This window comes from Sinocyclocheilus grahami, unplaced genomic scaffold, assembly GCF_001515645.1.
Source record: "Sinocyclocheilus grahami isolate Dianchi unplaced genomic scaffold, SAMN03320097.WGS_v1.1 scaffold453.1, whole genome shotgun sequence".
In the NCBI taxonomy this organism is placed as follows: Eukaryota; Metazoa; Chordata; class Actinopteri; order Cypriniformes; family Cyprinidae; genus Sinocyclocheilus; species Sinocyclocheilus grahami.
In genome coordinates, this window is record NW_015505632.1 from 287,557 (window position 1) to 299,564 (window position 12,008).

A 12,008-nucleotide genomic window follows, 5' to 3' on the forward strand; every position below is an offset into this window, starting at 1 on the left:
ATTAACTAAAACTAAAACAATTAAAAACCTTTCTGTTATATGAAATAAAGATTTACTGAAAAGAACATTAAAAACCTTGATATAAAATAACTACAAACAAAACTGAATTAATAAAAGCTATAGACAATAATAAAAATGGCAAAAACACAAAAAAAATGACAAAAGCTTTAACTCAAATTAAAATAAAAATGGAGAAAGGAAAAAAATTATTCAAAATATTACTAAAAACTATAATAGTAGTACCTTGATGAATGAATGAATTATTCACAATAAGTGCATATTATCAATACATATAGAAAATAGAGGGAATTTTCATTTTATGCTGACTTTCACATTCTTTTTTAACATTAAACAGATTATATGCATGTCAAATTCTGTGATTTTTGTCATTTCCAACATAATTTCCATTGATTCACACTGATGTGTTAAATGGCACTTTATGGAAATGACATTTACAGATTTTTGTTGATAAAATAGCATATCTACATAATTTGACAACATTTCCTCTTGACTGGAAATGATGCAGAGCAACATCTCTTACTGATTTTTATGGGTCTGAGTGAAGGGTACAATAAAAAAAAAAATTTGAATTATGATTTAATGAAACCTTCTTACAACAAAAAGAGAGAAACTGACATTTTATAATAAAAATTCCTTGGAAATAAAAGTGGCCATAGTAGAAAGCACAGAAAATAACTTCTGCTTAAGTGTAATAAATGAACATCTTGTGTCCTTTGGAACTGCATCGTGCCACGCCGACTGGAGGTGCCCCATCCCCGAAGCCCACAGATCTGATGTGTCTGGAGAGCACTATTGAATTTTACATGGCCTGTAGACCAGCCATAGTTTTTATTACCACAGATCCCACTAAACACAATAACCTTAAACACATCTCGCTGTGCTCTAGTGCTGCATGGCAGTGTTACATAATTCCATTAAACCCACAGCCAGTGGAGGTCTCATTGACGCTCTCCGGACTCCCTCCCTTTCTGTCCACCATCAAATTTGACGGTCAGCAGTCTATTCTCTACCCATTAGCTCTGTCCCTCTGTGTCATTGATATTCACCCTCTCTTCATAACAGATATAGGGCACACACAGTGTCATCCATAGGACAAAGTTAAAAGTCTTACATAAGAGACCATTGGGTTTTATCAACAACAAGCTGGAAAGAGAGGTCATGTGTGGATAATACTATGAGGGAACAACAGAACTATGGACATAAATATTATGGGGAAAATACAGTCAAATGAGCATTGTAGATATTTTAGTGGGTAACTGATAAAACAGCTTGGTGTGATAATCTGCATTCCTCTGGTGTTCTGCTTTGACCTATAAAAACAGGAACCTGCATAGATGAAAGATGTAATGACAACAAAACATAACAGTGTGAAAACAGGGTGTAAATCAAGGACAAGGGCTCATCAGGGCCTCATGGCAGGTGCATGAAGGACACATCTGACAATCAAAGTCTTCTTTTATAGCTTAACAGAGAGGCACAAAGGGACAAAAGTTAATGGTTAATAAGTTATATTAAAACAGTCATGGACGAAAATGCTGCTTATTTACAAATTTGCTCTTGAAAGTAAATTTTGTCATGAAGCTGATCTAAATTATTTTCTGTTCACTTCATACCTTAAGGTTACACAGAGATAACCCTGAGGACCATTAAAACCCATTGCACACAGGTTGGGTGACCACGCATCCTCTTTTTCAATGTCTGGTTTTTATAGATGCTGAAGTTAATGTAGCTTACACCCAGGCATTGTACATAAATAAATCGTAAATCGTTGTACATAAATCGACCAATTGTGGAATGCGAGAAGGTGGGATCTACAAACAACTGTCAAAACAATGCAAATACATGTACATATAATGTATGAGGACTGTAGAGAGCACATCAGTTGGAAAACAAAGCCTTGTCTTTTTAGGCATTTTAGACATCCCCAATTTATGTTTGATATTTTTTACATTTTGAATAGAAACGAGTGCTGGACATGTTCAAATATGTTCTGTGATGCGTTTCACAGATGTTTTCATATGAATCAATGCACTTGAATGCACTTATGCTTGAATTAAATACGCTAATTCTGATCTCAAAAGTTACAAATCTTCAAAATGTTTCAGAAAACCATTAAAGATATAAGATCTATTGCCATCTACTGGTACACATTTATAACGGCAATAAAAGTCACAGTAAACAAGTTTTTTTTTAATTGTCACTGACAATTGTTTACAAAGAAACAGAAAATAGCAAAAACTATGACAACAACACAAAATATCAAATATGTGATTTAACATCAAGCTAGATACAATGCTTTTGTTTCTAGACAAATATAAAGAACATTATAATTCCATTTGGAATAGCCTCTGCCGTATTTAATATTTATAATGAATAAATACTTTACAAACTATTTTGATATGTTTTGTTTTCTGAATCACAAATATAATTACATGCCATCTGATTCAATTGCACATCCAAAATTGTTCAATGAGGTAAAATAAATTGTTCAGTAAATACATTTACTAAACAAATGATGTGAGAAGAAAACATTAAAAGAACAACCACTTCTAACATTTTAATGCTTCATTTTGAGATATGTTCCGTTTAACCAATGTTATGTATTTTACCTTAATATCAGAGCACAAAAGAGTATTTTGAACTTAGCACAACTGCCAATCATGTAGACCTACCATACTTAACAGTCACCTGGTTTAAGTGTGGCTTTTTAGTGCCTAAGACATTAGAAGTAGATTTTAGGGTTACTTTCACTCCAACCTGATCCTGCCTATCATGACTGTACAGCAATATATTCACCAATATACTGTCAAGACATGACCTTCCTTCTGCAGGTGATCCTCATATGACCAATGGGAATGTCCTAGAAGTGCATGCTGTAATCCTGACTAGGCTTGTGTGTAGCGGATGATCTCACTCAAGTCATAGCCGGTCACTGCAAAGGCGTAGCCGTCCCCATCACAGAACTTGGCTCCACAGATCTGTGTATCAGTCACACACTCATTGTACATGTGCTCAATCTAGAAAGGGCAGAGAAAAATGTGGGAGTATATTTCAAATCAGCTGAACACACAAAATGCTTTGCAACGAATGTTCATTTAATGAAACTACTAATGAAGTTTTAGTGCATGTAGTCCACCAATCAAAAGTTTAGGGTTGGTAAGATTTTTTAAATGTTTTTGAAAGTCTTATATGCTCACCAACAGTAATATTGTAAAATATTATTAAAAAATTTTTTTATTTGAATTAATTGTTAATAAATTAGTGTTATGGCAAAGTTGAAATTTTCACCATTACTCCAGTCTTCAGAGTCACATGATCTAGCAGAAATCATTCTAATATGCTGATTTGCTGCTCAAGAAACATTTAATATTATTATCAGTGTTGAAAATAATATTCCTGCTTAAAGGGGTCATATGATGCGATTTCAAGTTTTCCTTTCTCTTTGGAGTGTTACAAGCTCTTGGTGCATAAAGAAGATCTGTAAAGTTGCAGACTAAAGTCTCAAAACCAAAGAGATATTCTTTATAAAAGTTAAGAGTTAACCACTCCTACCTAAAACGGCTTGTTCTAACACGCCCCCACATATTTACGTCACTATGTAGAAATATTAGCATAATGCCGCCCAAATGTGCATGCAAAGAAAGAAGGCGTGGTTTCAGGAACAGCAGTAGTGTTGATGCAGCCATGTCAGGGAGACGCTGTGTGTTTCAGTGCGAAAGCAAAAGCACTTTATTTGGCCTTCCGGAAGTAGATCAATTAGGAATCATTGGTTAAGATTTATTTACAACAGAACAGCACAACCCAGATGTTCGAATTTGTGCAACGCATTTTATGGACGACAGTTTTTTTAACCTAGAAGAGTACAAGGCTGGCTGTGCACAAAGGCTATTTCTAAAAAAAAAAAAAAGGGGTAAATTCCGACTTTGCTATGACAATCTGGCGCTTCTGAATCAACGACTGTAAGTATGTTTTGTTATTAGTTTTAAGTATTTGCTACTGACTGTTCAAATGCAAAGTTTTGCGCAGCGCAGAGTAACACGTCGTGTGTGTGTGTGTGTGTGAGAGGGGAACAGGTTCACATCACAACTGTTTTGTTATTAGTTTAAGTATTTGCTATTGACTGTTCTAATGCGGAGTTTTGCGCAGCGCAGAATAACGCGTTGTGTGTGTGTGTGTGTGTGTGAGGGGAACAGGGTCACATCACAGGAGAGTGAACTGTCTGTCAGAAATCATAGCACGTCAGCTGTCTTAACCGCGGCTTGTGTACGGCATCATCATTGTGTCTGTCACGCGACTCTGTTGCCCTTTCAGGCTTGAATTGATGGTAAAACTAATGACAATATTAACGGTCTTGATATTTACTTTGAAAGCTGAAGCTGCGATTATGGTAAGGGGCGTTACATTTGACACTCCTTTGACTGCGCTTGTCAAAGGAGGGGACTTTGTTGAAAATGACGTGTTTGAGAGAGGCGGCGCATAGAGGACCTACAATAATGTACAGTATTTGAAAAATAATGTGTTTTTTGAACATTAAAGCATGTCAACATATTCTGTTACACCAAATACACAAAATAATGATCTTTAAAATAGCATCATATGACCCCTTTAATACTTTTGTAGAAACATACTTTTTTCAGGATTCTTTGAACAAAGTTAAAAATAACTAATAAATAGCATTTACTTGAATTAGAGATAGCATTAACTTTATAAATGTGTTTGCTGTCACTTTTTATCAATTTAATGCATCTTGCTGAGAAATATAATTAAATTATTTAAAAAAAAATCTGACTGACCAGACTTTTGAACGGTGGTGTACTGTATTTGTCTGTGAGTGATTTTACCTCTACACTATTAGTCTCTGGAGTCAAGCTCAGATGCCATACTCTAACCCAGGAGTCTTCTGCTGCAGAGATCAGCTTTTTCATTGAACAAAGGAAAACACTATCAGTATAAGAGAGTTTACCATTATAAATAAATAAACCATAATAAAATAATAACATTTATAATCAAATACATCTGAATGCAACAACTTCTTCATTAAGACTATTTGTGTTCTTAATTACTACTTAAAATGTACATATGTATAGTTGCGTACATTAACTGTGCGACATACAGACTGTATACATAATTCTTCTCTCACCAGTCCAGTGAACGGGGCGATGTCCAGTGAGTAGATCCAGCGTGCATGGGCATTGACTTCTGCATGCAGTATACCTGTGACCCCCTCATACAAACGAATCTGTCCTGTCCCATAGCCAGCAATGACTGTGCCCTTCCAGAGTTTTACTGAAGAACAACTCGTGCTGAGAGATACGTATATACATATTATATTAATGATGTACTGGCATAAGTATAGTGGGCCTATTTCATGAAACACAAGCAGATGAGTACATGCACATGAGCTTTTGTGTAAATTGTTTGTAAATCAGTCCCACGTGAATTTTCAGATTAATGAAAAGGTTTAGGAAAACTTATGACACTGCATTTTGATCAAACTTACCATAACAATATATAATCACTAAATTAAATAATTTAATCACTAAATCAATAAATTAGTAAAATGTACATATGTATAGTTGCGTACATTAACTGTGCGACATACAGACTGTATACATAATTCTTCTCTCACCAGTCCAGTGAACGGGGCGATGTCCAGTGAGTAGATCCAGCGTGCATGGGCATTGACTTCTGCATGCAGTATACCTGTGACCCCCTCATACAAACGAATCTGTCCCGTCCCATAGCCAGCAATGACTGTGCCCTTCCAGAGTTTTACTGAAGAACAACTCGTGCTGAGAGATACGTATATACATATTATATTAATGATGTACTGGCATAAGTATAGTGGGCCTATTTCATGAAACACAAGCAGATGAGTACATGCACATGAGCTTTTGTGTAAATTGTTTGTAAATCAGTCCCACGTGAATTTTCAGATTAATGAAAAGGTTTAGGAAAACTTATGACACTGCATTTTGATCAAACTTACCATAACACTATATAATCACTAAATTAAATAATTTAATCACTAAATCAATAAATTAGTTATTTAAGGTAGGTGTAAAATAAATTTCACTGCTAAACAAAAATGAGACATAGTCCGTTTTTGATTTGATCATAAAACACTATTAATTTGAGCACCAGCATTAGTCTGCAAGCTTAACACGTTAATTATAGAATTTTTGTTAGGAATATGGCCATTTACTATTTTGCATTCATGTAATATATTGGAGTCAAACCTGAGAAGGGAGTCCAATTGATCCTACAGGATTCTGTACACATAAATCACATTGTAATTTATAGGCAGGGATTTTACTAATAATCAATGAGTGTGTAGATTAACCTCAATTCTGAGGTTTAAAAACTGTACGTGGAAACAGGGGAAATTTTTCAGGAAGGTCCACCTTATGTACAAATTTTTCAGAATATACTAATATATTTGCGAATGTTTCCTGAATGAAACCCATTGTCTCTTGTATAGTGAGTGTTAATTCCCAACATACTCAAAACCAGTGATCTTGTTGAGCAGTTGAAAATCTTCTCCTGATTTCCACACACAGAGGAGGCCAGAGTCATCAGCACTAACTAAATCAGCAATGCACTCCTAAAAAAATAAATCATTTTAATAATAAAACACTTGAGCCACCAGTAACTTAAACCAACTGAAGAAAACATGAGGGGAAAAAAAACTATAAATAAAATAATAATAACAAAAATAACACTTATATGAAAGTTACTGTAAGTTAATACCAGATTGCCTGAGCACTCAGAGGCCATGTCTGTGATTGCCTCTTTATGTTCCTCCAAAACCTCAGACAGGGTGATGTTACTGCCTTTACTGGGAACGTCAAACACCAGCACTGAGCCAGATGAGACCCCTGAAGGAAGTGTGAGGAATTGAAAAGGGCACATACTAAGCTAATATGTAAATGGATTAGAACAGTGTATAGCCACTGCTGACTGATGAAGCCACTCACCTACACAAATATATTTTTCCTGCACCGCTGCAATTCCTCGGGCAAACACTGCTTTCGCTGGAAAATTTTAACAGACATTGTCAGACAGGTACACAGTACTCACAACCTAATTCCCCACAGTTAAAGGATGTGAAAATGAAAAAAAAAATGAACACATTTACTGTATTTATAGAGACACAGAAGTGTGCACTGACCAGTAGGGGTCTCTGGCGTGTCCAGTGCATGCCAATAGACCATAATTGATCCATCTGATTCATACATCTGATGAATAAACACAGTTCAAGTCATGTTTACTGGGCAGATAAACAATTTTAATAGCCTGGCATAACACTTGACCCACCTGGATCCCCTTCTGAGAGGTGAGAACAAGAAGATCTCTTGAAGGCAGGACACACCAGGCTGCCTGTGAGACAAAAAAAGTGTCAGATTAGAAATGTAGTGCCAGCGGTTAGACACTGTAGGCAAAACTGCTCTAAACCAGTATAATCATCAGCCTTTATTAGGACTCAAATGGTACTTTAGTCTGACTTACCTGCATGATAAGTGAGGAGCTGGTGGCCACGTTGCCCTCTTTAGACTGCAGCTGTCGGTGGGAATAGTTCAGTCCGTCCCAGGAGGCGCTGACCATGTTCACCACGTTGGCGTGGACCACCGTGAAATAGGTGAGACATCGCGGCGCGATGCGCAGGACGCTCAGGTTGTTGTAGAGCGCCGACGCGCTGCTCTTTATCTGAATGCTTTTATCTTTGTGGTACATTTTCGCCATTTTTTTGGGGAAGAGCGCCACTTGTTTATTTTATAAACTAGAGATGTCGGTTCTGAAAGACAAGGCAGGACATGGAAATCAGTTGTGAAGAGTTTCCTGAGACCGTGAATTCGAGGCTGTTCAAACTAACAGTTGCGTTGCACTGCACTAAATCGGATTGTAGCAGCATGTCCAGATGGATGGTCTCTCGACAGCAAGATATGAAATAGGCTACTGCTTCTTTTACAATAACAACACTGACATTTAATTAACCTCAAAAATAATTATATACCATGTAATTGGGAATGATTCATACATATAACGTTACATAAATCTAAGCAGCTAACGTTACCAACCCTGAATGAAAGCAGCTGATGGGTTCTCCTGTTAATCCTCTTCGTTTCAGAGCAAATACTGAACTAAATGGCTCCAAATATGAAAATGACATACGCCGTTTCTGTTATTAGACAAAAGAACGGCAGATAAGAGGTATTGTGGATATACTAATTGTATTTAAGCAAGCTTTTACCATCTCGCGTCTCTTGCAGCCATAGTGACGGAGCAGACGTGTGTAGAACGTCACAGTTATCTGCGGTGCACGGAGTGACGCAAAGTTCTGAGCGTCTGAAACGTTTTAAAAACTTTCGCATCTACAGCGGGCTATACTGTATTCCATGTATTTATTTTTATGAATGTTCTTCTTTGTTTGTTTCTTTCTTTATGCATGTTTGTATGTATGTTCTAAGGCTATATCACTGTTCGTGTGCGTGTGTATTCATACCCTTCTTTGTGACGATGGTCACTCTAGTTGAGCTCCATGATCATATGTGGAGATAGGAGAAATCTACAGAAGGACAAACATCACTGCAACACTCCACCGATCTGTGCTTTATGGCGGTGTGGCAAGACTCAATCCTCTCCTCAGTGAAGACGCATGAAAACTGCAAAATTTGCAAAAAGCACCTAGGACCCTCAGACTGTGAGAAACAAGATTCACTCATTCTGCTCATCACCTGCAGAGTATCATCCCAGAAGTAAAGTGTGGTTGTAGCAGCCTCATGCTGTGGGGCTGTTTTTCAGCGGCTGGGACTGAGGGACTCATCAGAGTAGAAGAAAAGCTCAATGCACCAAAATATAGAGACAGTCTTAATGAAAACCTAGTTCAGAACATTCAGAACCTCAGACTGGGCAGAAGGTTCACCTTCCAACAGGACAATGACCCTAAGCACAGCAAGAGTGGCTTGTAGACAACTCAATAAATGTCTTTGAGTGGCCCATCCACAGCCCGGGCTTGATCCCAATCAAACAATTTTGAAGAAATCTGAAAATGTCTGTCGGCCCCCATCCAACCTGACAGCTTGAGAGGTGAAGAGGTGAGGAGAAGAATGGCAGATAATTGCCAAATGCTAATGTGCAAAGCTTGCCGCATCATACCCAAAAAGACTTGAGACTGTAAAGGTGCTTCAGCTAAATATTTATGAATATAATATTTTGAATACTTATGCAATGTACTTATTTCAGTTTTTTATTTTTAATAAATGTGCAAAGTTGTGACAATTCTGTTTTTGCTTTGTCATTATGGTGAGAAGGTTCACCTTCCAACAGGACAATGACCCTAAGCACAGCAAGAGTGGCTTGTAGACAACTCAATAAATGTCTTTGAGTGGCCCATCCACAGCCCGGGCTTGATCCCAATCAAACAATTTTGAAGAAATCTGAAAATGTCTGTCGGCCCCCATCCAACCTGACAGCTTGAGAGGTGAAGAGGTGAGGAGAAGAATGGCAGATAATTGCCAAATGCTAATGTGCAAAGCTTGCCGCATCATACCCAAAAAGACTTGAGACTGTAAAGGTGCTTCAGCTAAATATTTATGAATATAATATTTTGAATACTTATGCAATGTACTTATTTCAGTTTTTTATTTTTAATAAATGTGCAAAGTTGTGACAATTCTGTTTTTGCTTTGTCATTATGGTGTATGGTAGGGATGCACCGATATGAAAATTTTGGCCGATACCGATAACCGATTATTCTTTATTTTTGAAAGCCGATAACCGATATGTTGGCCGATAAATCTATATCCAAATTGTTATATACTTTTTGAGAGCCTGATTACAAAAAAGGTCTCATCATTAAAAGCCACATCCCAAACACTTCAACATTATATATATATATATATATATATATATATATATATATATATATATATATATATATATATATATAATTTTTCAATACAATTCAAAGAATTTTAGTTGACATGACAAATTTAATAGGTAGACAAGAGTTTGCTGAAGGATGCATGGATTGAAGACTAGACTGACATGGGGTCGTCATGCACTGTGCTGTTTTCAAAATCATCCGATTTGATGTCAAGGAGACCTGCCAGGCAAGAATACAAAAAAATTGTGACATTTGAAAAAAATGGGTGAAAGGACCCATTGATATACAATCCTGATCCAGTTCAGAGGTTGTTGCCCCTTCAAACAATTCATGCAAAGTAACCCTGTCAAATATTAAAGTCTAGGCAGCCTGTGATGCCAGTACAAGCTGTGCCTGAAATATGTAGGTCTTCACAGACAAAATTTGCTAGGGCACAGCCTGAAAAAAATCAGGACAGACACACTGTACTCCAAATGACAGCTTGTCTCCAGAGACACAATAACTTGCAACACTTTCTTCAAATGGAATGCCCTTGGCACAAGGCTTCTTCAGAGAAAATTGACCACAGTTGGAATTGTGTGTAGGAATAAGCCAAAGCTCCTATCTTTAGACAAGACACCTTGCTGGCCCATGGCACTGTTTTTCAATATGCTGGATGTTTACATGTACAATTCCTTTGTGCTGTGGAAGGAAATAAATCTTTCTTGGATTCAAGCAAAGAGCTACCTAGGAGGTTTTTCTGGATGAGCTAGAGAGCACTGGTTACCCTTTATTCAGATGTGAAGGGCACAGTTATGGCCTTCTGATGGTGAGGAAACTGGTCATCGTCTTCTCAACAACTAGGGATTCATTACCAAATCTACAGCGATTTAGTGGTTAAACCATGTCATTACATTTGGCTTGTTTCTCTCCTGATTCCTGCTCCTCCTTATTGAAGGCTGACCAACTGAGCATATGCAAAACATTTAGACAATTGCTACCAAATGGGTTCAGTAGATGTAGTGGTTGTTTTTGAAATACAATGGATCCCTTCTTGCAAACATGAACTCATGGCTGTAAAATTAAAACTCGAGAGGTTTAATTTATATACTAATTTTAATTGTGATTTGGATGAGATAATGTGATGATATGATATGGGGATGATTTGGGATAAGTGCATAGAATTTGCTGTCAAAATCCTTGTGAAATGGCAAAACTAGGTCTATGGTAATCACAAAGACCTGATGCCAAGTAGGACTTAATGCAGATGCAGGCTTTCAAATAGCCTAAACAAAATCACATATTATTTATTTACCAGTTAATCATGAGATAAAAACAATTTTTTTTAGGTTCAACAACCTCATTTTACTTTTTGCAGCACAATGGCAAACAAGAAGCTGCCTGTAACCCTCCTACATCATACAGCTATCAAAATCTCTTTTGATATCAAGTTGTGAAAGACCTAATTGTTAGCATTCTGTGGGAGGTACAAAGTTTCCTCCTTCTGAAAGACCTGAGCACAATTTTATTTTGTCCTCTCTCTGAAAAGCAAAATACAAATATAAATTCTGAAATTTTCTTGAATAAAAACTAATTATTAAAAAGGCATAAAAGCAGTAAAACAAGCATGCAACAAAAAACAATTAATGAAAAAAGCGAAAAGGAAAGGTTAACATGTAACAATATACAGTATTGTCAACCTCACACGATAACCACATTGTAAACTGTTTACCACAATGTATATGTGTGCATTTGTAGACAGCAATGGAAAATGAATGACTTTGTGCACAAGAGGTCTGTCAGAGAGTTCAAAGGTGTATATAGGCTTGTGAAAGTATTAGTGAGCATGGGCCCCATTATGTAAAGAGATGGGCATCAGAGGGAGGGAGGCAGAGAGCAGGATGGAGTCCAGGCCATCTTTTGTTGACCATATAAAGAACAAAGGCCTTAGCATCTGAAATAGTATAAACTGAGATAAACAATTCAGATTCTGTAAAAAAAGAAAAGAAAGAAAGAAAACAAATCATTTGCAGGATATGTACAGGATACTGTAAATAGCATTACTGATTAGTAGTAGGTCTACTTGTCGCACAATTCTTACAGTATGATTTAAAGTTCAGTT

General features: G+C 36.8%; 1 protein-coding gene across 2 annotated transcripts; it reads right to left on the reverse strand.

The window, feature by feature from the left end:
- Window positions 1-694: 694 nt before the first annotated feature.
- Window positions 695-8,330, reverse strand: wdr54 (WD repeat domain 54). Of its 2 annotated transcripts, none has more exons than XM_016234472.1 (10): window positions 8,100-8,330; window positions 7,531-7,816; window positions 7,339-7,401; window positions 7,193-7,259; window positions 6,999-7,055; window positions 6,772-6,899; window positions 6,525-6,625; window positions 5,651-5,813; window positions 4,863-4,937; window positions 695-3,038 (listed from the first exon to the last, which is right to left on the reverse strand). In XM_016234472.1, exons 2-10 carry the CDS (start codon window positions 7,762-7,764, stop codon window positions 2,907-2,909), a joined length of 1,020 nt encoding a protein of 339 aa, XP_016089958.1. In that variant the 5' UTR covers window positions 7,765-7,816; window positions 8,100-8,330; the 3' UTR covers window positions 695-2,906. The 2 variants fall into 2 exon arrangements, with proteins under 2 accessions (XP_016089958.1, XP_016089959.1); XM_016234473.1 differs by having other exon boundaries at window positions 8,273-8,293.
- Between the last annotated feature and the right edge of the window lie 3,678 nt (window positions 8,331-12,008).

Coding starts and splice junctions, on each gene's coding strand:
- wdr54 (XM_016234472.1), bottom strand. CDS start 7,764: ATGGCGAAAATGTACCACAAAGATAAAAGCATTCAGATAAAGAGCAGC. Junction 6,626..6,771: donor CTGAGTGCTCAGGCAATCTG/GTATTAACTTAC, acceptor TTATTTTTTTAG/GAGTGCATTGCTGATTTAGT. Junction 3,039..4,862: donor CAGAGACTAATAGTGTAGAG/GTAAAATCACTC, acceptor TGCCCTTTCTAG/ATTGAGCACATGTACAATGA.